The sequence below is a fragment of the Mobula hypostoma genome, chromosome 21, assembly GCF_963921235.1.
Source record: "Mobula hypostoma chromosome 21, sMobHyp1.1, whole genome shotgun sequence".
Classification (NCBI taxonomy): domain Eukaryota; kingdom Metazoa; phylum Chordata; class Chondrichthyes; order Myliobatiformes; family Myliobatidae; genus Mobula; species Mobula hypostoma.
Window position 1 is genome coordinate 23,166,031 of NC_086117.1, and position 26,760 is coordinate 23,192,790.

The 26,760-nt window shown below is 41.3% G+C and overlaps 1 protein-coding gene across 2 annotated transcripts in view; it reads left to right on the forward strand.

Annotated features, from left to right (window-relative positions):
- Nucleotides 1-26,760, forward strand: part of col27a1b (collagen, type XXVII, alpha 1b) — a 483,649-nt gene that overhangs the window by 417,020 nt on the left and 39,869 nt on the right. For both annotated transcript variants that reach the window (XR_010021219.1, XM_063073617.1), the window contains exons 42-48: nucleotides 7,385-7,441; nucleotides 9,465-9,518; nucleotides 10,252-10,305; nucleotides 10,603-10,656; nucleotides 15,511-15,564; nucleotides 18,581-18,688; nucleotides 22,120-22,227. Coding sequence is in view for 1 of the 2 variants with exons in the window: in XM_063073617.1 (XP_062929687.1) it covers nucleotides 7,385-7,441; nucleotides 9,465-9,518; nucleotides 10,252-10,305; nucleotides 10,603-10,656; nucleotides 15,511-15,564; nucleotides 18,581-18,688; nucleotides 22,120-22,227 (489 nt within the window). In the remaining variant the exon portion in view is untranslated. The remainder of the gene's footprint in view (nucleotides 1-7,384; nucleotides 7,442-9,464; nucleotides 9,519-10,251; nucleotides 10,306-10,602; nucleotides 10,657-15,510; nucleotides 15,565-18,580; nucleotides 18,689-22,119; nucleotides 22,228-26,760) is intronic.

The window sequence follows — 26,760 nt, forward strand, 5'->3', positions numbered from 1 at the left end:
GTCAGAATAGAGTGCCTGTTTTAAGAGACCGTTGCTGAGCATAAGAATGCAGCAGAGCCAACTGCTGAGACGCTGACCCGGCAGAGGGCACTGACTTATGCTCATGTACCTTGACAATGAAAGCGAAGATTCTGCAACAATATTCGTGAGATATCTCCAGTGCTTAGGTAGTCCATGTCTCAGAAGCACGGAGGAATGTAGGGATCGCTGTTGGCTAGCGGATATTGAGCTTCCTCCTGACTTTGAAGTCTTGATCGTGAAAGTAGCGAGCCCTGAGCTAATTTACAAAATATGGTGACCCTATTTGTATGACTGGATTAGCCAGTCCTGGTGGAAAATGGCAAATGCAGATTAAGTGCTAGTATTACTTTCCTTTTTCATATGTTTTATTATTTGATATTAAATGGCAGTATTTTAGTATTTATAATTTTTATTGATGTTTTTAAAGTTATTTAAATAGTCCTTAACTATCTCTAAGGTGATATTCAGACATACACTGCCAAAGAACCGGCTTTGGGACTTGCCCTGCCTCTCTGGTGTTAGGCTAAGCTTGTCCGCATATGAAGAAGTAAATGAGGGTGTATGAGCAACCGTCCTGGTGGTCCTTTGGGGTCCAGCATGATCTGGCCCAATCAATTTGTTTGAAAAACATTTGTCTGAAAATATTACGAGGCATTTATTTTATTCACACTAATATAACCATAGTAATGTGAGAAAGGAAATTTTAAAACAAATATGTTTGTATATTAAACATACTTTTCGCAACTAAAAGCCTATTTCCTTGAAATTTTGTTCACATACGTTGAATAATGCTTCAGAATTACAGCTTATTCTCTCATTTACAAACAGAATTTTTAATGGTTTCAAATAATACTCACTTTGTATAATTTTTTATTTGTAAAATTCAATCGTAAAATGGGGCGGACAGGAGCAACCAGCTGAGTATTACCAAATATAACAGTTATGCTTTAATTTTTTTTATTACATTCATCAGAGGGAGTGATTGCTGTGTTGGGAGATGGAAACCATCTGACTCCCAAACCATTTTAACTCTAATTACTCCCATTTTCCAATTGTCATGATGTTTGGAGTTTCTTGATTGGTTTAGAAATGAGTTCTCCAAACTCGGCCTTAAAAGCAGAGTCCGATGGTTCAGTGCTGAATCACTTCTACATTATCTGTGATTAAAAACTGGCTCTGATTCAGCTGGGCTCAGCTGCCAGGAAAACAAACTCCCCAGGATTCTCCAGCAGACCAAAAGGTGGGAACTACTGCCAAGTCCTGACAGTTGAAATTAACTTGCTGTCTGCGCACAGCCCCATAAGAAAGATCTTGTTTCACTGGAAGATTAGGAAAAAAACACTGTTTCGTAATGTCTGGCATTTTGACTTGTAAGGACCAAAACTGCCTTTTCAGTCAAATTCTGAGCTTCATTTTTCATCACTCTTCCTTTAAAAAAAACATAGAATCATAGAATGAAACAGCACAGAGAACCATTCAGCCAATGAATGAGCTGTTAGTTAGTCCCCTCCCATGCAAATTTGAATACTGAATTGTCAACGTACTGCCCATTATGCCGATGGCGGTTAGGGCAGAAATGAAGGTTCTCCCATCTCTGGCGGTGCTCGGGGCTTCTTTCATCATGTCAGTAGCTTTCTCTCGGTTCTCACTACTGTCAGTCGTGCAAGTCCCAGGTGGAGACTCAGGAATACCGTCGCATTCAGATGTAGAATGATTCTTCTTTGCCGCTTCTGTAACAGTTTTGTTCTACCTGTCAGGGTTGTTAACCCTGAGCTGAACCCTGAAACCTGGTGGACCACTCTTAGTCTGGCCTCTACCCTTTGACCTGTTTGGCATGGGTGACCCTACCAAGAGTCCATGCACAAAGCCCGGACTGCAGCCAACACAGATCTCCGGGTCATTGACGCACGCAAGCCTCCAAACCCTACAACAAGGCTGCAGTCCTCTTGGAGGAATGAATTGTCAAATTTAATGCATCATCTACAAGAGGAAAGCACAAGCGACCTTCTTCTATCATCCTCTCCCAGGATAAAAATCATACAAATACCTGCCCTACCTGTTCTAAGCTGGAAGAATCAGGTGTTGCCTCCAATACCATCCGAGCTTGACTGATACAGACATTCTTATTGAGATTGGAAGGAGATGGAGGACAATTGAGAGCAAGCAAGACAATTCTGGAATTGTGGAGTGCCAATACCACAATTTGCTGTAAGCCTGAAATAAGTGAGAATGCTGGAAATACTGAGCGTGAGTGAATAATCAGTTCCCACCACTGAAAGCAAGTATGAAGCAGCAAGCAGCTAGGAAGGCAGAAGTTGGCTTTCAGAGTGAGAAGATTTAAGTCTAGGAACAAGGCTGTCTTGGCTTTGAACTCACTGTGAAGGTTATGCTGACACTTTGTATTGTGTGCAGTTCTGATCTCCTGATCTGAGAACATTTACACTTGCCAGGAGGGTATGCAACAGAAGCTCAGCATACTGATTTGAAGGATGGTGGGCTGCTCTATTAGATGAGACTAGGGTGGCAAAGTTTGTGTTTGCCAGAATTTAGAATAAGGAGAGGGGTTCTAATTGAAACATACTAATTTCTGACCAGCTGAGAGAGCCTGAGTGTGAGAAGATTGATTCCCCGAGCTGGCTGAGGAGTCACAGCCTCAGCCAATGGCCCTTTAGGACTATGTTAAAAGAAATTTCTTCTCCTAGAGGGTGGTGACCATATGGACTTCACAACCACAAAGAGCTCTGAAGGGGGGGGGAAGCTGTCATCCTTACCTTGTCTGTCCTATATGTTTGTCCAAATCGGGAAACTGTCCATCTTAAATTACCTCTTTATGAGCCATCTCATAATCCAGCTGGGTTGTCCACAACCCGCCCGTGAACAGTGAATTCTCCCGTTTCTGCTAACTTGCTGACCCTCTGTCCCTTTCCCTCTCCACCCGGGTTGCCCAACACACCCATCCTCTTCTCGCAGCCCCCAATCACTCAGTTTATTCCCCCTCCTCCTCCCACTCCATCTGCCAACCACCCACACACTCCTCCCACTGGGTTCCCCCACCCCCACCCCTGTTCTTATCTATTCACCAGCCTACTTGTTCAGTTCCACGTTTGACCATCTTTTCCTATCAGATTCCGTCATCTGCAGCCCTTCCTTGCCTCCGCCTGCCACTGTTTCCCTCTCCATCCATCGGTCACCCTCCTGACCTGGATCTGCCCATCACTTTCCAGCTCTTGCCCTGCCTCTTCACTTCACGCTGGCCCTCTACTCCCTGCTCTTTTCAATCCAGGAGAAGGGTCTCGACACAAAGCGTCAGCTCTCCATCTCCCTCTGCAGATGTTGCCTGACCTGCTGAGCTCCACCAGCAGTTTGCTTTTTTTTTCGCTCCCGATTCCAACATCTGGGGTTTCTTGTGGCTGAGACAGCAGGTCAAAGACTACAATGAGTGACTCATCTGCTGATAGCCCAAAACCTTTCCACCAGGAATGTGGTGGACTACTCTCCACTTGCCTAGAGTTCCTAGAACTCCCCAAAGCTCAACATTGTCCTACAATCCTCCTGTTTAGCCCATATCCTGCACTCTGATGTTCATTCCCGACTCCTCTGGCAGCAGATGTTACGATATACAGTATATCTACAAGATGCAGTCCAGCTGTTCACCAAGGCTATTCTGACAGCAACAGTATCGTCTGTCCTCCACACCAAGGACAAGGGTATCAGGCACACCGAAGCACAACAGCCTGGAGGCTTCACACCTTCCCGACTTGGAAATGTTACACCGGTGCCTCATCATTCCTGGAACTAGCCATTAGCCGTTTTGAAATATCTTCAGCAGAAAATAAAAAAGCACCAATATGTTTCTTAAGGTAATTAGGAGTGGCCCAAAAACATTGCTTTTGCAGTGAAAGTAAGATTTTAAAAGGCTAGTACGTTTGTAAATAAAATTCACCTCCGGCATCTTTTTTTTGTTTCAGACATCCAGTACCTAACTTACCTGGTCCTTTCCTGCCATGATCCTTTCCCTGTTCACTTATTCAGCATTACCTTCACTCCTCAATGGTGATGGGTCCCTCCTACTGCCCACAATGACTTGAGCCTTAGGACTGAATGGTGGCCGATTAGGAGAAGGGGAGGTGCAACGAGACCTGGGTGTCATTATACACCAGTCATTGAAAGTGGGCATGCAGGTACAGCAGGCGGTGAAAAAGGCGAACGGTATGCTGGCATTTATAGCAAGAGGATTCGAGTACAGGAGCAGAGAGGTACTACTACAGTTGTACAAGGCCTTGGTGAGACCACACCTGGAGTAATGTGTGCAGTTTTGGTCCCCTAATCTGAGGAAAGACATTCTTGCCATAAAGGGAGTACAAAGAAGGTTCACCAGATTGATTCCTGGGATGGCAGGACTTTCATATGATGAAAGACTGGATCGACTAGGCTTATACTCGTTGGAATTTAGAAGATTGAGGGGGTTCTTATTGAAACGTATAAAATCCTAAAGGGATTGGACAGGCTAGATGCAGGAAGATTGTTCCCGATGTTGGGGAAGTCCAGAACGAGGGGTCACAGTTTGAGGATAAAGGGGAAGCCTTTTAGGACCGAGATTAGGAAAAACTTCTTCACACAGCGAGTGGTGAATCTGTGGAATTCTCTGCCACAGGAAACAGTTGAGGCCAGTTCATTGGCTATATTTAAGAGGGAGTTAGGTATGGCCCTTGTGGCTACGGGGGTCAGGGGGTATGGAGAGAAGGCAGGTACAGGGTTCTGAGTTGGATGATCAGCCATGATCATACCGAATGGCGGTGCAGGCTCGAAGGGCTGAATGGCCTACTCCTGCACCTATTTTCTATCTTTCTATGTTTCTATGTTTCTAGGACACTCAGCGTTGTCTACAATGCACCAACGCAGACATTGATCAAAGATTACAATTTGTATTATTTATCGTGTGTACATTGACGCATAAGGTTCGTCCATCGTCATCAATGAAGACCTGGACACCATTAGTACTTTTTACGGGTTGAGTGTCGAGACCTCAACACTCAACCCAGCACGGATGGAAAGCGTGCCCGGGAGCGGCCCGACTGGATTCAAACTCGGAAATCTTCGCTCCAGAGTCCAGCGCTGATGTCACTGCGCCACCAGCCAGCTTTATGATGGTGTCAAGACTAGCGCTTGATTTGGATTTAAGTGAGGGAGAGTTGCACAGCGTCAGCCTCACTCTCTCTTCTCAGTTCCCATCTGGATCCAGTGGCAAGACAGAGTCAAGACAGCTAGAGATGGGACTAGGCGCAGTGGATGACCAGGACGTCTTCTGTGTCTTGTCCTGCTCTACACGTTCCACGACGCTTGCAGAGACCGCTTTCTTGACCGTTGGACCTTCCATCGGTCTCGTCCGTTCATTCTGCCGGAGTCTGTCTTCACATGCTGAGATAAACAACTCCCTATCTCACCGTCAGCTACTCTCACCTGGTTTAGCCGGCTTGTCGAAGCCGTTGCCCGGGGTGTGGCCGCTGTCGCATGCAAACAGCTACGGGGAGCCACAGGTGAGAGCTGAGTGCCAGGTGGGGACCAAAGGTGGACTAACTGCCTTGAAAAGGACGCGACATGTTCCCCCACCAGAGGTGCTACCCCCCCTGACACCCCATATACCCCACATTGAAGTGTACAGTACAGAAAAATATGTCGTTTGTGTCAACAACCAACACAGTCTAAGGAAGCTAGGGACGGCCTGTAGACATCACTAAGCTTCCCGTCCCAGCAGAGTGTCCCACAGCTCCCTACCTGGAGGAAAGCCGTGTGATCATGGGGAAAATGTACAAACTCTTTAAAGACAGTGGCAGGAGATGGCACTATAAAGCCTTCCGCTAACCGCTATGCAACCTTGCCGCTCTGACTGGCCAACTGAGGAAAAGAGTGTTTGAAGATCAAGGTTTCACACCCGCCACAAAACCTGTAGTCTACTGGACGTACGTCTCCTCATGAAATCCGGACTATCTACTGCAGGCATGTCAAAACACTGGAAAGATACCACCAACAAAGTCTTTAAATTCACTGGAACCTATGCTCATATCAGCACCCCTAGTATCAGGACCCTAATTATACCCACTTGGTTCAGTTAGACATTCTGTATTGTTTTTATGTCTGATTGCGGACAAAAAAAACAAAGTGCTGAAAGAATCAGTGGGTCAAGCAGCGTCTGTGAAGACAAAAGGTGTAAGTCAATGTTCTGAGCGAGGACTGAGAGGGAAGAGGAAAGGTTGTCCGTACAGAGGGAATAGGGTGGAGGTTGGCTGGTAATACGTGCATATCTCTGGCTTCATCTGCAGTTCCCATACTGGCCTCATCAGGCACCTCATTTCCCACAAAACTGCAGCCCTGATCCTGAGGCCTGCCAAAAGAGAAGGAAACTTTATCCTCCAGCAAGCCCAGTCAGGAGATGCCATGGGCCATACCTGAGCTACAATCCATGATGTGGGTGTTTCTATCAGCATCCATCCTAATTTAAAATTTCTCCATCGGGTTTTTACTGGATCTGATCGACTTTGGAGAGAATAACCTGAATCTATCCAATAACTGTATTTCCTGCCAGAATTCGTCCTTGCCCTAACTTTCACATCTTCCTGAACTGAATGCAGTCTAATGGAGTCAAAACTGAAATATTTTGTGACATTTTACAATACGACTATCTGTGTAGAAATTAGTGAAAATCTTTCTTCTGTAGTAATGCTGCTAATGTGGATATTAATACTCCAATAAATCTTTACTTAATTCTGAAGTTAACAACACTGGCATTAAGTAATATTATCTAGAAATCTAGAAGTGTAGCAAGTCTGCCAATTCTTAAGAGTCTCAAAGGTTTAGGTTCAATCATCAGTGAAGAGTCGGCTTACTGGAAAAAATCCCTTTCCAGTAGCAGTTAGCGTGGCATTATTACAGCTCAGAGCGTCAGATTTCAGAGTTCAATTCCAGCGTCCTCTGTAAGGAGTCTCTACGTCCTCCCAGTGGATGACGTGAGTTTTCTCCGGGTCCTCCAGTTCCCTTCCACAGTCCAGTGACGTACCGGGTAGGTTAATTAGTCATTGCAAATTGTCCTGTGGTTAGGTTGGGATTAAATCGCGGTTGCCAGGGGCCAGGGGCCACGAGACAGTGCAGCTCAAAGGGTTGGAAGTGCCTATTCCATACTGTACCTCAAATAAAAATAAATAAGTAAATAGTATTCTTGTTTTCTCTACTTTTGTCCTGTTTTTTCTTTTATTGTCATAGTAATCAGATCACTAACACCTCATTGGACCTTAGGTTAGACCTACTTATAACTGTTTCCCAGAGTCTACTTAAAAGTGTTATTAACAGTGTTTTTCTTCTGCTCCAGGGTGAACAAGGGGATGATGGGAAGATGGAAGGACCAGCTGGCCCACCCGGTGACAGGGTAGAGTATTATTCTTAATGCCTTTAGATCTTTGAAACTGCTTCCTTAACTTCTAACCATTGTCTGCATGTTGGCACACTTGCCAGCTTCCAGAATCAGAATCGGGTTTACTATCGCCGGCATGTGTCATGAAATTTGTTCACTTAGCAGCAGCAGTTCAATGCAATACATAACATAGAAGATAGATAGATAGATAGATAGATAAATAAATAAATAACAGTATACATATATTGAATAGATTAAAAACAGTGCAAAAAACAGAAATATATATATTAAAAAAGTGAGGTAGTGTTCATGGGTTCAATGTCCACTTAGGAATCCCTTTTAACTCCAATGTTTTCTCAACTTGTAAGAAGTCATTGCTTCTTTAACTTTATTGGTGATGGCCACCGTGTAGTAACTACAAGCTCCCCCACTGCTGTTGTTTTAATATTTATCCTGCTTCTGGGTTGAGTGCCACTGCCCTACCTAAGGAAGAATGCTCTACATAGGCCGCATGCACCATGCGAGGGCCTGGCCCCCAGGAATGGATATTTGCAGGCTGGATCAATCTGCCTATGTCTGAGGCCCCTCAATACATTTCCTCCAGAGACAGGAAGTAGTTGGGATATTTATCTGAATATTCCCCTTGTTCTAGTTGGGGAGGCCATTCCTTGCAAATACCAATGACATAATTGTTCATTTGTTTGTTATGTGCTGTGTCTCATGAGGCAGGCAATCCCATGCTCTTTCCAAGACCATGATTGTTCTTGGCAATTTTTTCTACAGAAGTAGTTTACTATTGCTGCCTTCTGGGCAGTGTCTTTACAAGACAGGTGATCCCAGCCATTATCAATACTCTTCAGAGATTGTCTGCCTGGCATCAGTGGTCGCATAAGCAGGACCTGTAATATGCACCGGCTGCTCATACGACCATCCACCACCTGCTGTCATGGCTTCAAGTGACCCAGATTGTGGACTGTGCAGGTATTACACCTTGCCCATGGGTGACCTGCAGGCTAGCGGAGGGAAGGAGCGCCTTACACCTCCTTTGGTAGTAACGTATCTCCACCCTGCTACCCAAATGGCAGAATAAGAGAAACAAATTACCTCAGCATCAAGCCACAAAAGCTAGTGTCATTTCTGGCCTGACACAGTCATGCCAATGGATCAAGGCCCATGAACTTCAGCCCAGTATTTCAGAGCACCATATGAGAGCTGAGTCATGAAGAGTAGTCTGTTGCTTATTTCTATGCCTTTGGTTGAACGATTCAAGTCATCATGGCCTGAGAACACTCAGCCTTCCTGCCAGAGTATTAGTGGGAATACACTAAAGGAATGCAAAGTTTGGGGTTTTGATATCTCTCTCTCAGCCAACAGCTTACCAAATACAGGATAGTACACATTCAACAGGTCCACATTCTGGACACAGAAAATTATATGATATCAAGAATTCTGATATTAAACTCTTCACCAAATTAATTTTTAATAGGTTATAGCCTCCATTAAAGTAGCGATGAAAGAAACAGTAAGCAAAAGTTTTGACAGCCATATGCAAATACGGGTTCTATATCTGCATGCAATTAATTGATGCAACCTAATACAAGGAGTATTATAAGTCAAAGCCACAAGATGTTCTTCAGTATGACAACAACTTCTGCAGGGAACCACAAAAACAATTCAGGTTCCAGTCATTAAATTGTAACCAGTGTGCAGATTCAGCTCTCAGCAGATACCTTTAGGCAACTTTAAAAGTAAAGTTTTCCTTAACTTCCAGTTTTTGCACCAGATTTTTGTCAATTATCTCAGTCATGTGTTTTTGACTTCTGTATAATATACAGTCTCAGTTAACTTATGTAGAAACATCACTCTGAACATCAAACCAAAATAAGAATTAGAACACATAAACATGAAGGTTCATGTTAGAGGCTGTAGAGTTAAATAGAAATTTTCTGCTTCAGGGCAGATTTTCCAAAGTTTTATTCTCAGTCAATGTAATAGACGAACAAAGTACTTAACTAACTGAAGGGAATATTGTTTGTAGGGTCCTATTGGAGATCGGGGAGACAGGGGCAATTCTGGAGATCCTGGTTATCCTGTAAGTTGTTTACCTCTTCCCTCAGTGTGCTGCTATTGGAGGAAGGCCCCTTCTTTGTTTTGTTTCAGCAATAACTGTTACACTTGGCTCAGTTTTCCATGACATAATTAGCAACTAAACTTATATGTAATTTGCAAGAATGTGCCTTAACTACTAAACTGTAAATGCTTTTATCCATTAATGGACAATACTCTAGCACAGAGCTCTGATTTCAAAGCTTTTTTTTTGAAAGCTATGCAATCCAAAATGAAATTTACCCAGATTAATGATGAAATCTCAACAGTTCTGTAATTGGACGTGGCATACGAAAATTGCCCTGTGATTGATAGAGGGTTGATAAAACTACAATATCAGCAGGATGTTGATGGCCTGATTTGGCAGAAAAGTGGCAATCAACCCAGCGAAGCACTTGGAAAGATCCAAGAGGAAAGGTATACAGTAAATGGGATGACTTTGAAAATGGTGGGTGCAGGGAGGCTCTCCATGAAGTGCATGTCCACAGATCTTTTAAGAATAACAGAACAGGTGGCAAAGATGCTTAAAAGGGCAGGCCAAGTGTGTTATCTATAAGCTGAGGCATAGAGTATGAAACTATGCTAGAACTGTACACATTGACATATGCACAATGAAGAAATGCAATGGTACTTGGGTGCTTGAATTTAAAACACCATTAACAACATGGATTGCCTGTATATTAGAACCATTAACATCAATGCACATATACTCCATGCAGGGTCAAGAAGGCCTGGATGGTGAGAGAGGCAAACCTGGTCAGCAAGGTTCACCAGTAAGTACATTCTTCTAACTTTATATAAATCAGCATGTTGCTGACGTTACATAAACGCTCCTGAAGATTGAGATTTCATTTTATAAAAACTATCAGTATTTCTTAATTCTGTCCATCAAACCTCAAATATTGAATCACTTAAATGATGGTGCTGTGGGAGGAGAGTTTGTATGGATGGGAAGTGTGACAATAATTGATTCCACGTTGAGGAGGATATCTTTCATGTTGTAGAAATTGTGGCTTGCGATAGATAGAGAAGTGCAGTTAATACCTTGATTATTTCTTCTGAATTTCTAGGGCAATCCTGGACCTCCAGGTGAGCCAGGTGTAAAAGGATCTAAAGGTCAAGAGGTGGGTCACTTTCATGTAACCAATCATGTAGAATCAAGAAAATTCAACAAGAGAAACAAAGCAATGTTGCATTTTATGGTCACTCATGTTCTTTCTTCCTTTTAGAATAGAAATTAAATTCTGTTTTGAGATGATATATTTTTGGCTCGGCATCTACTTGTAATAAAGTATTTCATATTCTCTGAATCTTCTGTGTGAAAAGAACTTTTCTAGTTACTGCCTTCTTGTCTAGCAATAGTTCTCAGTCTATCCACCATAGTTAACTAGATCTACCCATCAGTGGAAAATATTCAAAGTAATTGCATACTTTCAGTTTTCCAGGCAAAAAAAATGTATGTTTTAAGTATTCCATCAAAGCTATAACTTCACATTCTTACATTAAACTAATATTGGGGTTGTCAGATCTTGACAACTTTCTATTGCGTTGGATGTGCATTGGGGTTCAGCTTTGCACTGAAGACAGAACTGAACAGATCTTCTCTACATCTGTTCATTTCTCTGAAGACCTACGTGTCTGTATTCTAAATCTTGTTTTTTTGCTTTTTATCGGGCTACTTGGAGTATAATGCAATTCCTGATAGTTTTGTCCTACATTTTAACAGTTGTACATTCCACGGCACTTATTATTCACATACTTCGAACATCGACGCGTCCAAGTACTGCGCGATCTTACTTTCTGCCTCGTGATACATCATGTAGTTTTGGCACAAAATTACTCTCTACGCTGTGAATACCATAAGTCACATCTAGGGAAAAGTAGTCACCAGAATATCTATTATAAATCTTCTTACCTTTAGTGTTATTTACGAGAGGTTAGCCTCACATTCTCCCTGCGATTGCATAGGCTTTTGCTGAATGTCCTAGTATCTCCCTACATCCCAAAAACATGGTAAGTGTTAATTCATTACTGTAAATTACTCTTTGGTGTAAGTGAGTGCAAAAAGTTTCAAAGCGGTGTATGTGAGCATGAGAGAGACTAAGTTGTAAACTTCCAGGGAAATAAAGAGAAGGGAAATAGGACTGTGGGCTTGGCTCTATTTTGAGTCAAATGGACCCACTGGGTCAAATGGTCTCCTGTAATGTTCCATTAAAGGATTAAGTAACCATTTAAAGTCATCTTTCTCTACAAAATGCATGATCTGTGTTTAAGATGAGTAGAGTTAGGTGCTGAATGAAATTAACTCATAGGCTTACTGTATGTCCGTGTCATTCTGAAATGAATCACTTCGAAATCCATAAGGACAACATTAGAATGATTCTGGGCGTGACTAGGAGCAGAGTTTATACCAATTCTATTATTGTACAACAGTGTCTCGGTATATTTCAATACTTAGTTTATGGAGCTTCTGTCAATGAAAAACATGGTTCTTACTATCTAGGATTTAGATATCCTAAACCACACTCCAATCCAGAAGGTGGCAGTAATGCATCTTAAAGCTGTTTGCCAACTGCCATAAAACCTCAGAAGAAGAACATGGTTCTTAAACATAATTAAATATTTGGATATAACTGAACTAGCTTTAATTTCAATTTTCATATTTCATCATGCCAGCGCTGGGGAATCATGCTTTACTATCAAAATTCAAGATTGTTTATTGTCATTCATCAGTTCATGAGTGTAATGAAGAATTAACTAATTGTTACTCCAGATCCAAAGCAGCATTAAGAAAAACAATAAGCATAAAAATCATTATTTTTAAAAAACAATAAAACACAATAAAAATATAGAAGCAATCCTATAAAACACATTATACAAGTAACTGTGTGTACATAAATTGACGCGTGATATGTTTGTAGTGGTGGTGGGGGGATTGGTGAGATGGGTTCAGAGGCATTGATCAGCCTGACAGCTTAAGGGAAAGTAACTGCTTCTGAGTCTGGTGGTCCTGGCATGGATGTTACATTGCCTCTTCCCAAATGGGAGTGGGATGGTCTGCATACTGGTGTGCATGGACCCATTCTCTTCAGCCTTCTCAGAAAGAAGAGGCATTGGTGAGTTTTCTTGATGGTGGAGGATGTGTTCTGGGACCATGAGAGCAAAGACCAACAAGATTTCATTTCTTACTTCATCCATAGATGTTCTTACAATGATTAATTACAGTGCACAATTAACCAACTTTGGAAATTGTTATCCAAGTGTGGGAAGAATTTTGTCATCTGACTTCAATGTAAAATTATAGCAAAGAATAGTTAAGCTGCAATGAAAGAAAGGTTTAAACAAGTCCAAATCCCACAATTGCTTTCTCACTTAAGTAATTAAGAACCTTTCCACCAGCTCCATGACCTCACAACTAAGCCAAGTTTGAAAATCAGAGCTGATGAACGGAATTTGGAATAAGTGTTCCATGTGCAACGGCATCCAAAGGCAGGGAAAAAAAATTACATTAGGAAAATTACTGTTGAAAGGTAGTCTTTCATTGAAGGAAAGTCCAAAGTGTAATCATCAAACCTTTTGTAACAGTTTTGAATTATATGATATAGTCATGCGCACTGCTTTTTTTGGACAACATTAAAGAAAGTTTGAGCCCAACCTTCTGAAACCTACTCAAGTATGTGTTTCCCAAATGTTGTCTGGAATTATATACCTCAGCAGTGCATGGTGTTTAAATGGCAATTCCTCCATCAATTCATGTTCAAGAATACTTGGCCGCTCTGAAAAGTTCTTGGGGAGATGGCAAGCGAGGCTCATTCTTTTATGATGTTTCACTGAGTAAGGGATCCAACCAAAAAACCAGTAAACCTATTTACCAGCTTTTACTGAAGCAGCACCACCAAAAACTACCAGTGATTGCAGCTTCTATAAGTGCTTCAGTTTGTGGCAATGCTGTGCGTCCAATCGCTGAATACTGACACTTTGTGTCTACGCTATTGAAAGGAGAGGAATAAAGTGTTGTTATTAGCAGATTAGTCATTGAAATCCACGTCCATTGTATTCAATAGAGCCAGTCTCAATCTGCAGCATTTCTGTATGTAACACTTAAGTTGTGCTTATATAGTAAAGAAAGCCACCTTGCATATTTTATCTCTGTTCTGCAGAGCAAATAAGAACTGTAGAGATTTTTCAGGTTTCACAAGCCCTGGTATTGCGAGCACAGACGCCAGTCAGATAATCTCTGAAGATTACTGCAGAGTATCTTGTAAAGACACTGCCCAGAAGAAAGCAATGTTAAACCACTTCCAGGAACAAAAATTCTTCCAACATTTGCCAAGATCAATCATGGTCATGGAAAGACCATGAGCGCCCATATCATATGACCAGGCACATAATGAATGAATGAACAGATTTTCAAACAGCAATATTAAGAATAATGCAGTGCTTTTTATAGAGCACAATGTTCCTCGGTGTTCCGGAAGATTAACGTAAGAGACAGTAAACAGGAGTAAGGGAAAGAAAATCCTGTTGAGCAGCTGTTGAACAGTAGCAACACACACAGAATGCTGGAGGAACTCAGCAGGCCAGGTAGCTTCTATGGAAAAGATTAAAGAGTCAATGTTTCAGGCCGAGGCTCTTCATCAGGATTGAGAAGGAAGGGGGAAGATGCCAAAATAAAAAAAGTGGGAGGGAGGGGAAATAAACTAGCTGGAGGGTGATAGGTGAAGCCAGGTGGGTGGGAAAGGTCAAGAGCTGGAGAAGAAAGAAGTAGGTCAACTTGACTTTGTTAAAGCCCTGCCTTGCTTTACAGAAATAGGCAGACACAGATTCCCTCCCAATTTCTGCCCATTACTTCTTGCAGGAACAAGTACAATTTGCCAATGTGCGGAAATCAAGTCAATATAAGATGACTATTCAGTAACCACTGAATTATAAGAATAATCCAAATCTATGTATTAGAAACTAGCCATAATTGGATACTCACTAATATCTCGGATTTTTTAAAAATAAACTTATATGTTGCTCTCTAAAGTTAAGCATCCTTTGACTCTTTGCTGCATGTAAAATATACTTGACTGTTCATTTGCTGCCTCTGTGGATCAATTGCAGTTTTTTCTTTCCCTTATTCTGACCACAGAATTTTCATTAGTCTGGAATTCAACTGTCAGCATTTGCAATGGGACCACAGTGTTTCTCACAATATAGTCACAGTGGGGAAGAAATGCATCTCTGTTGCTAGGGCTAAACCAGTGCATGTTTTGCTCTGTTCTTGATCGTTGATCGCACTGAGAGCAATCGAACCAAAGGGGGACTACAACAAATAGCTGGTACTCCAGCACCAGGTTAGATAGATAGGTACAATATTGATCCCAGAGGAAATTACTGTATCACAGTAGCATTACAAGTGCATAGATATAAAAAATATTAGAAGAGAAGTAAAAAAGAAAAAAAAGTGATCTTAAAAATAAGATATACAAGATTTACAAGTTCACACTGATAAGATGGTAGTACAAGAATTACCATAATATGATACAGTAATGGGTGCACATTCACACTGTCCAGATAAGGAGTGATGGTGGTATTGCACAGGGTGTCCTCAATACTAGGGTGTGGTAAACAGAGTCTAACAGAAGGAGGTCATTACTCCTGCAGCTATAGGTTAACTCATCGTAGAGCCTAATTACCCCATATAGCACTCTTTGGAGCAGCGCAGTTGTCTATTAAACTTTGTCCAGAATCGACAGGATTTCCTGGAGGGTCCTTTGTCTTACCACAGCCTCCCGTGTGTCCAGTTTAGGTTAGTACTATTGATGAAAGAGAGTTTTATAAGCCAGGACCTCATAGGCCTTATTCTCTCATGACCTGAACTGCAGAAAGAAAACAAAAGTAAACATGTGATGAAGTCTACTGTACAACATAACAAGGTTATGCAAATAACATCTCACTGTCAAAACTCAGATAATTATTTCTCATTTTTACAGGGACGAAAGGGAAAAACAGGTGCCCAAGGCATGCGAGGAAGTCGAGGCCCTCCTGTAAGTGTTTTCTATGTGAACACGTATTAGTGCATTACTAAGAAATGGATTTCAAAATATTGTGGCCAATTTGCAGAGAGATTAAATTGTGAAAAAGACCATAAGACATAGGAGCAGAATTAGGCTGCTTGGCCCATCGAGTCTACTCCACCACTCCATCATGGATGATTTATTATCCTTTTCAACCCCATTCTCCTGCCTTCTCCCCGTAACCTTTGATGCCCTGACTAACCAAGAGCCTATCAATCTCCACTTTAAGAATACTCAGTGACCTGGCCTCCACAGCCATCTATGGCAATGAATTCCACAGATTCACTACCACCTGGCTTGAGAAATTCCTTCTCATTTCTGTTCTAAATGGGCATCCCTCTATTCTGAGGCTGTGCCCTCTGGTCCTAGACTCACCCACTATAGGAAACATCCTCTCCAAATCCACTCTTTCTCTAGGGCTTTCAATACTCAATAAGTTTCAATGAGATTCCCACCCTCCCCCCCCAATTCTTCTAAACTTCATCGGGTACAGGCCCAGAGTCATCAAATTCTCCTCATATGTTAACCCTTTCATTCCCGGAATCATTCTCATTAACCTCCTCTTGACCCTCTCCAATGCCAGCACATTTTTTCTTAGATAAGGGGCCCGAAACTGTCCACAATATTCCAAGTTCAATCTTACCTATGCCTTATAAAGTCCCAGTATTACATCTTTGCTCTTGTAAGCTAATCCTTTCTAAATGAATACTAATATTGCATTTGCCTTTCTTGTCACTGACTCAACCTGCAAGTTAATCTTTGGAGAAAGACTCCCAAGTCCATTTACACCTCTGCTTTTTAAATTTTCTCCATGCGGAGGAAGTATTCTATGACTTGATTCCTTCTACCAAAGTGTATGGCCATACTCCATTCCATCTGCCACGTCTTTGCCCATTTTCCCAATCTGTCCAAGTCCATCTTCAGATTTCCTGCTTCCTTATCTTAGTATTGTCTGTAAACTTGGCCACAAAGCCATTAATTCCGCCATCCAAGTCATTGATAAATAACGTGAAAAGAAGCAGTTTCAATACCGACACCTGCAGAGCACCACCAGCCAACCAGAATAAGCCCCCTTTATTCTCACTCTTTGCCTCCTGCCAGTCAGCCAATCTTCTGTCCATGCTAGTATCTTTCCTATAATTTCATGGGCTCTTAATTTGTTAAACAACCTCAAGTGCAGCACCTTGGCAAAGGGAGGTAGGGAGAGAACGTCGACTCAGACCATGAGAGGCCTGCGTCGGGCATTTTCGTGCCTTACAAGACGCAGATTGGAAGTCTGTGTGGGGCGCCACTCCTCGCACAGACTAGAGCAATGTGTGATTAAGTGCCTTGCTCAAGGGCACAAACACACTGCCACAGCTGAGGCTCGAACTAGCGACCTTGAGATCACTAGACAAACGCCTTAACCACTTGGCCACGTGCCCAACACCTTGGCAAAGGCCTTCTGAGATTCCAAGTAAACAACATCCACTGCCTCTCCTTTGTCTATCCTCCCTGTTATTTCCTCAATGAATACAAAACAGATTTGTCAGGCAAGATTTCCCCTTAAGAAAACCATGTTGACTTTGGCCTACTTTATCATGTGGCTCCAAGTACTCCGAAACCTCGTCCTTAATAATGTACTCCAATGTCTTCCCTACCACTGACGCCAGGTTAACTGGCCTATAATTTCCTTTCTTTTGCCTCCCTCCCTTCTTAAAGATGTTTGCAATTTTCCAGTCCTCTGGAACCATTCCAGAATGCAGTGATTCTTTAAAGATCATTACTAATGCCTCCACAATCTTTTCAGCTACCTCTTTCAGAACCCTGGGGTGTAGAATGCCTGGTCCAGGTGACTTACCTACCTTCAGACCTTTCAGCTTCCCAAGTACCTTCTCCTTAGTAATAGCAACCAAACACTTCTGCCCCCTGAAGCTCTCGAATTTCTGGCATACTGCTGGTGTCTTCCTCAGTGAAGACTGACACAAAATCCTATTAAGTTCATCCGCTATATTCTTTGTCCCCCAATACTACCTCTCCAGCTTCATTTTCCGACAGTTCAATATCCACTCTCCCCTCTCTTTTACTCTTTTTATATATGTGGAAGTTTTATTCATATTGAAAATCTGGAAAAGCCATTAGGCATATTTGTTTCTGAATGGGAAAAAGTTTAACCACTTTTTATACTTTTTTAAAACATAAAGCATCCCATTTAATCCCATTTGTGAAATGTTTTCCTGAAGTAGCTGACTTTCTTTCTGTTGGTGCCAAGGCATTAAAGCTCATTGCTACCACAAGTTGGTTTGGTTCACAGTGTCTGCTGCAGAAACAGATGGGTCTGGGGTCAGGGATTGGGAAGGCAGACTCCAAGCCCTGGGAATGTCTTGAGGGAGAGAGAGATGAGAGATCCCAGAACAGACGAAACTGAGGCTCAATGTCCTTGGGGCAGGAGGGAGGCCAGAGATCTAAAAAAAATGAAAGTTGAAATGAAGTCTACATCTCTGGGGTACGTTCAAGTCTGGAAAGTCAGCGGTCTTGGGAATTCCCAGTCATGAGCTGTGAGAGCATCTGAGAGGGAGTTGGAGACTAGGATAATGGATGGATAACCCAGTGCTTTAAATCAGATACCAGATATTGCAGGATCCACATTTTCTGCAATATTGCAACTTAGTGGGGCCTTGCCCAGTTTAACTCAAACTAGAATTCAAAATGATTTCATTAACTGTAAAGTGCTTTGATATGCCCCAAGGATGTGATTTATATACCTTAATAACACTAAATACAATTATTTTCCAATAGTATGGTACATTTATAGAAAAATAAGTGATATGTATTTATTACCATGCCTTTCAGAATGTTCCAAGGTGCTTTTTCATCACAGTATAACCCCTCATGCATTTTATGAACTTAATATAGTATGGAAGAACTGAATATGATATACATTACATTGTTGCAATCTAAACATTTATAAACTTGACTAATGTTATTTTTCGTTTTTAAACCCTAGGGTCCAGTTGGGCCCCCTGGTCCGAGGGGTGTTGTTGGCCGACAAGGTCAAGAAGGTGCTCCAGGCTTGGATGGAATTCCAGGAATTGATGGCAAAGCAGGAATTACAGTAAGAAGAACCTACTGATAATAAAAATACCTGTATTGGCATCTTTAAGATACTAAGTAACCATCCCAGTAAAAATCCCACTCTGTAACAGTAATATTGCACAGCCTTGAAAGTAAAATAACCACACAGCTCCACACTTGATTTGCTATCCAACCTGTGCCAAGCACATAGTCTATCCATCAAATCACTGCAATCCAATACGTTGTAGTTACGAATAAATAATGGAACTAAAATGTAAAGGCAAACTCTCAAAATGCTCAGTTAATAAATGCTTCCTTCATATGTAAGAATGAGATTATTTGTAGTCGCTGTCGCAGGAAAGCAGTGTCCATCATCAAAGATCCCCACCACCCAGGTCATGCTCTCTTCTCGCCGCTGCCATCAGGTAGAAGGTACAAGGCCTTGCACCACCAGGTTCAAGAACAGTTACTACCCCTCATCCACCAGGCTCTCTTGAATAACTTCACCCAACTTCACGTGCCCCGTCATTGAAATGTTCCTACAACCGATGACTCTTAAGGACTCTTTATCTCACTATCTCATGTTCTCATTACTTAAGGATATTTATTTATATTTGCATTTGCACAGTTTGTTGTCTTCTGCACTCTGGTTGATCTTTCACTGATGCTGTTATAGTTACTATTCTTTTGATTTGCCGAGTACGCCCACAAGAAAATGAATCTCAGGGCTGTATGTAGTGACATATATGTACACTAATAATAAAATTTACTTCTGAACTTTATAATCTGCTTTGTTAGCCACCATATATTGTCTCATCCAGCTGAAAAAGCTTGATGGTTGGCGATAAGGAGCAATCCCTTCTGTGATAACAGCTGATTCGTATTTAATTACAAGTGATACAGCGAGGTTAGAGGCAAAGTAGCAAACGTTATATATGCACTACTAAGCAGTACGGCGCGGTAACTAACAGCTAGCAACGTCACTTTACAGTGGCGGTGATCACCGATCGGTGTTTGATTCCCGCCGCTGTCTGTAAGGGATTTGTGCGTTCTCCCTGTGACTGCGTGGATTTTCTCCGGGTCCTCCGCTTTGTTCTCACATTCCAAAAACGTACGGTCAAGGTCAGGGCTAGTAAATTGCCGGTATGCTACGGTGGCGCCGGAAACCTGCGACACCTGTGGGGTGCCCCCAGCGCATGCTTGCTGATTTGATTTGATGCAAGTGACACATTTCAATGTTTTGATATACATGTCAGAAATAAAGATAGTCTTTAATCTCTAACATGAAATATCCTAGGAACAGGGCCCTCTTTCTACAGATGTCAACAGGTTTACTGATACAGTATGATGGAAAGTTCTCCAGAAGCGTGTCATCTTGCAGTCTGGAAAAGAAAATAATAGGGCGTGCTTTGCCCAAGTTTCAAACAGGCATTAACCCTAAAGAAAATGCATTTATGACAGATTCAGTACTTGATTGTGGCAAGCTAAGTAAAATTTCTTCATTCAAGCCATGTATCCAGTTTAAGGATTAGTTCTGCACTACAAGGTTGTTTTTTATAGAACTGAAGAGCCATTTCTTAATCCCATTTGTCACTTACCGTCTTTGATATCCTTGTCCCCTTCATGCCCATTGCCATCCCATGAACTTTTTGGTCATGAAAACAATGGGTATATTATTAGTAGTAGTATTATTATTATTATGATTATTTAGTTGTTGTTATTATTATTATTTAGTTATTAGTTTTTAATGGTGTGTGGCAGTCTTTGGGAGTGTTCAGCTCTCTTAGACAATTGTAGCTACAAATAATTCATTCAGTACAAGACATTACATGCGTGAACTTCCAGCATCTCCAGATCATCCCGGTTGGATTAAAAGATCAGCAGCCAAAATGGAGTTATTGGTCCCATGGTGCCTCTTTCATGAAAAGGAATTTCCTTTAAAACAGTCAAGCAATCAAAATGTTAACAGCATTCACATATTGACTGAAAATGAACTATTGGTCTGATTTTACCACAGACTCCTTTCACATGTGATGTACATTTCTGCCAAAGTCAACAAAGCCCAACTAATAAAAGTGCTACCAATGTACAGTTTTATTTTATTGAGGAGCCATGTGGAATAGGCCCTTCTGGCCTTTTGAGCCACACCGCCCAGATATCCCCTGATTTAATCCTAGTCTAATCATGGGACAAGTTACAATGACCAGTTAACCTACCAATTGGTATATCTTTGGACTGTGCAAACCAGAGCACCTGGAGAAAACCCATGAGGCCGCGACCTTCTATAGAGGCACAGCTGTGAGCATCCTATCAAGCCTCACCTCTGCACGGTACGGAAACTGCACTGCAGTGGACAGGAGGGACCCTACAACGGGTAGTCAGAACTGCCCAACGCATCACTGGCACCAGCCTACCTGCAACCAAGACCATGCAGTATATACAGAAAGTTACCAGAAGAAGGCCAGCAGTATCATGATGGGTCCCACCCACCCTGCTTACCAACTGTTTGTCCCACTCCCATCAAGGAAGAGGTTACACAGCATCCACGCTAGGACCACTGGACTCACAAGTGGTTACTTGCCCCAAGCCGTAACCACCTCCACCTCCCCCACTTCCATTAAGGCCAATTTATACTTCTGCGTCGAATCTACGCCATAGCCTGACATGCACCTCCCAAAAAATGTAACTACGCGTCGCGGCGATGCTGACCGCAACAACTGTGATCGGTCCGCTTGATAGCATCGCATTTCCTCCTACGCCTTTCCGGTTGCTTCTTCTCGTCAAATCGTCAAATCTCCCTGCCGACATCCGAAAATATTTGAATTGCATTTCTTCATCCATGTCTCTCAGTGGCCAGACAAGCACAGAAAATTCGCCCTCCTTCTGCTTCAATTCGTTCAATGGTCGTACACACCATCTCCTCCAACGTCTTCTCTCTTTTCTGTGTTGTAGTAATTTCAAAGTAACTCTTGTTCAACATTTATTAGCTCCAACTCCAACAAGATGCGCTCAGTTTCAGTCGCCATTGTTTGAAGTACACGAAGAAACTCAACACAGTGGCATAGAAACCCCACTGTTTTGGCGGTGAATTGCAGAGCGACGCAGACACACCAATGCTGAAGTATAAATGCTCACAATGGCGTAGGCCACTTGCGTAGGCTACAGTGTAGAGCCTACGCAGAAGTATATATCAGTCTTTATACACACATCACCTAGCGTCATTTCATGCACATACAGTCAATCTATGTATATAACAGCAACTTGTACATTGTGTTTTATTGGATTGCTTTTATATTTATATTTATTCTTTTTTTTATGGTGTCCTTTATGCTTATTGTGTTTTTTATGCTGCATCAGATCTGGAGTAACAATTATTTTGTTCTCCCTTACGCTCGTGTATTGAAGATGTCGGTAAACAATCTTGAATCTTGAATTAAGCTTGTTAACATGTAACTTTCCCTGACACTTTAGGGAGAGCAGGGAGATGATGGCCTTGTGGGATTGATCGGTGCGCCTGGACCACGTGGTCGTGCTGGAGTACCCGGACTACCCGGATCTCAGGGCCCCCCTGGCTTTAAGGTGAGCAGGTTTGAGACTTCCACGGCCTTCAATCAGTAACCTAAAGTAGTCCTGTATAATAACCTGGTCTTTAAAAAGAAAATAAAGTTTGTCCTTTAAAGATGATCTTCATGCATTGAAGAAGAGCGTTATCCATTGATCTGAAAAACTGATGTGTGATAACATTAATATAGTAACACTGATATAATTCTGCATTCTCAGGAGTTCGGTGGGGTTGCACTGGCAGATTTTCTGGGCCACTCAAGGTTACTTCTATTAATACCTCAATTTTGTTTGACTAGTTTTATTTTAAATGTTAGATAATTTGATCGCATTTCCAGTGAGCAACATGAGTTAAGAGGGAGTAGAAGACTTAAAGCTCCTGTAAGTTGAGGGGGAGGATGGACACCAGGGTCCAGGTGAGTGGAAAAGAAGCGTTGGAAACATTACTTGCCACAGGTGCCAAAACAGCAGTTTCCCAAATGGTCAGATGGTGGCCTATGAGAATTTTATTTTACTCCAGAATTAAGTCCCAATCTGCTAGAGAAAGCTCAGTATATTGTATGAGATAACACATTAGGGTGCATTTCGTCTTGTTCCAGAAAGCCATTGGTTTCCACACCTTCTCAGATCTTGTCCCAGATCTGCAATGACTCCATTGACTCTGAGCGTGGAAGGTACTGGTTGATTAGAACATGGAAAATAAGATCAGGAGTAATCCACATAGCTACAGCATGCTGTGTCACTCAGCGAGAACATAGTTGCTTTCCGCATCAAGCCCCACCGTTGAGTTAAGCATGTAATGCAGAATGTGCTGGTCGGTGAAATATCAAACCAATGCTGAACTGTATCTTGCTGTGAACAAGTTAGCGGTTATATTTGCCCAGATGACAGCAATGTTTACACTTCTAAAGCACTTAACTAGTGTTGGATCTCTGTTGGATTTCTGATCCTGCGAGTTCTTCCGGGCGTCAAAAATGGCGAGCAGTCTCAATTCCAAGATTTCAGCTTATTTTAGAGTGCAAACAAACGTACAAGTGCCAAGTAAATAAAGAGCTGAGAAAAGATGCTACGAAAAATTAATGCTAAACTGTGTGAGACAAAAGAATAAAGATGGCGATCCTGAAAATCTACCACTTTTATGGATAAGATAAAGAAATTCTTCAGACAGAGATAAATTAGTTAATAGGCTACATAATTAAAACAATTACATTACGTGGGTAATGTGCTAACACTTAGCCAATGAAAAACGAGAAAGGTGATAAACCGTTAGTTTAGCTGCTATACCACTTTCTGCCAATGAGGGTGAAAAATTCATGAGTTTGTTAAAAATTACATATCTTATAAAAAATACTATTTAAGAAAAGACAGTAGTTTCCAACACTAGTTGTAAGATTCCTTAGATCCAAAGTTACATAAAAATACTTAGCTTTTTCTTAGCAAGAAAAACACAAAATTAACCATAAATAGAATAACACTTAATATATAAGTTCAATATTTCAGATACAGATGCAATCTGTTGCAAAATACATTAGGAAATGTGCTACTTTGGTTGGTAATTTATGAATTGTTCTTTTGATTAAATTGGAAAGTAACAATGTATTAATGCATCTTCAAGTTATGAGATTTCCAACTTTACTCTTTTGCATTACTTTAGATTAAAAGTATTTACTTTTAATGGTTCAGCTAGATTCATGTTTTAATGGCAGTACTAATATATTGCAAAATTATTGCAACATTATTGAGGGTGCATTAAAACATTGTTACTTAACAATTTAATAAAATTTAATAAAAATATATATTCCTTAAAATGATTTAGGAGCCAAGTCAATCTGTGTATTAGGAGCTTACTTTACTTTGCCTATGTCAAATAAATTAGATCCTTACTAAATTGAACTTGCTGCTTGTTTCATTCTTTCCCCGGACAACACCTGGCTACAGGTGATCTCCTAAACAAGTAGTGACCAAGTCTAAATAGAAAGGTACAAGAATAATTTAGTCTCTATACTTGCTAAATTTTTGGGAACTAAGTAATTTAGGCTCTCTTGTTAACTTGTATGTTTTGGATTGTATCACCTGAGTCATTGCTTAAGATATCCTTTTATTTATAGTACCTAATTAGTAAAATGACACGATAATAGAATTATTAAATGTTTCCACTGGAAAGGGTTAAAACACTTTGTAACTTAGTAGATGGTGCTGTCTCCTCCAAATTTCTACTGTGCAAATAATGAAATCTAGTCATTTTCTATTCATACTTTCAATCAAGCTACAATTGGATGTCTGTTCAATGAATGCCCCTAGTTTTGATTTAAGTGAAAATAAACTTTTTCTAATTTTGGAATCAATTTGCTGTATAATTCAATAAAGCTGTCACAATATTCCAGACAAAACTTCCAGCCTCGTTATTTGGGAACTTTTAATCCAAAAATTTATATACCTTCTGAATGAAACTTCTGTAATAAAAATTGGATATCATCATAACTAACATATAAGATTTTAATGAGACCCCCTCCACCTATTTTCAATCATTTCCTGAAATCCTATTCCTTTGGGCAAATTTGTCAAATTAAATCTAAAGCTAAATGTATGTTCATGATAAACAGCAATCACCCTGACAAGTTAAGCTGTCAAATGAATTCTTAGCGAAATGGAAAAGTAGTTTAGACCAAAATGATACATTCCAGAAATGTAAAATTTTAAAACTAAATATAATTCACTGCGCACGAAAAAAAAATCAGTATATTTTTACAGGCCATTTGCCTTTCGAGCTGCACTACCAATTATGTTACAGAAAATGAAAATCTTAAAAATGCAGATGCTGGAAATCTCAAACAAAAACAGAAAATGCTGGAAATACTCAACAGATCAGGCAACATCTGTGGGAAAATAGGCATAGATAGTGTTTCAGTCTGAAGACCCTTCATCAGAAGTGGGGACAAGAGAATGTAGGTTAATTTTAAGTTGACAAGAGTGAGGGGAGGATGGTTAGGACAACATGAAAGGCTCTGATTGGGTGAGGCCATGCGGGTAAGCTGTACAAATCATCATTAATGGGTGTGGTTGGAGAGAGAAAGATAGGAAATAATGGCCATGGGAAAGGGAGAACATCAACATAGGAGCATAACATTTATATATGGCAACTCAGTCTTCAGTCTTTCCAGTTTCCCCAGTGCTGATGCTGTCCTGTTATATTATATGAGGCCGAGAGCAATGCATCTCCATATTAGTAAATTATACCCATACAATGAAGTGCATTTAACCAAATGCCTTTTAGAGCACTGATTATATCAAATGCAATAAAAATAATGATTATTCTGCTACAACAATCAAGCATAGCTTTTTCTGTAGACTATTTTATAATTATTCTTTATCATCATTTAGTTCCAGCAAAAGCATCACGTGCCCAATCCAAGTCCCAAGCATTTCATTAAATTTGACTACAGAAGTGCCTGTCAAAATGAAGTGAAAGTAAATTTGTTTGCCAGCCACATTTATAATTAATGCTCGTTCTCTTTGAGAGCGTAAGTTGGGTAAATGAAGTGATCCACTCTGAGACGAGTGGCTGTTGGAATCTATGTTGATTGCTGTACGATTGGAGGCAGAGCTCTGAATATTTAAAGCGTCATGTTGGAGTGAGAGCTGTTTGTTACTGCTGCACCTACTCGTGCATCTTGTGCCTGATTAGCATATCAGACCCAATCTCCATGGAAACCCTGTCAATAAGCCACCCCACCTCTTCCAAATAGGAAGTTGACTGGACCCATCTGGGGAAGTGGTGGTCAGATTTGAGAGTTACAGGGTGGTCAGTGTGGTCCAGCCTTGAAGGAGGATACTAGTCATATCAGACAGCGTAGAGATGACCCAGCAGTACTTTGCAGCACAGCTTTGTCCATTATCAGTGCTACAGCAGAGAGGTTCTAAACATGGCCTTTTGACTTAGGGAAGGCCATACCTGGTGCCGGACCAAACATCTCTCTGTGTAGTTTAATTCAACCTGCTTTGATCTGTCAAGTGAGTACTGCAATGTCTGTCTATTTGCCTACATGATTTTCCAGGCTGCAAACACGAAGAGGTGGTGAATTAGAAACATAGAAAACCTACAGCACAATACAGGCCCTTCGGCCCACAAAGTTGTGCCGAACATATCCCTACCTTAGAAATTACGAGACTTCCCCACAGCCCTCTGTTTTCCTAAACTCCATGTACCTATCCAAAAGTCTCTTAAAAGACCCTATCGTATCCACCTCCACCACCGTTGCTGGCAGCCCATTCCACACACTCATTACTCTCTGAGTAAACAACTTACACCTGACATCACCTCTGTACCTACTCCCCAGCACCTTAAACCTGTGTCCTCTTGTGGCAACCATTTCAGCCCTGGGAAAAAGCCTCTGACTATACACACGATCAATGCCTCTCATCATCTTATACACCTCTATCAGGTCACCTCTCATCCTCCGTCGCTCCAAGGAGAAAAGGCCGAGCTCACTCAACCTATTCTCATGAGGCATGCTCCCCAATCCAGGCAACATCCTTGTAATTCTCCTCTGC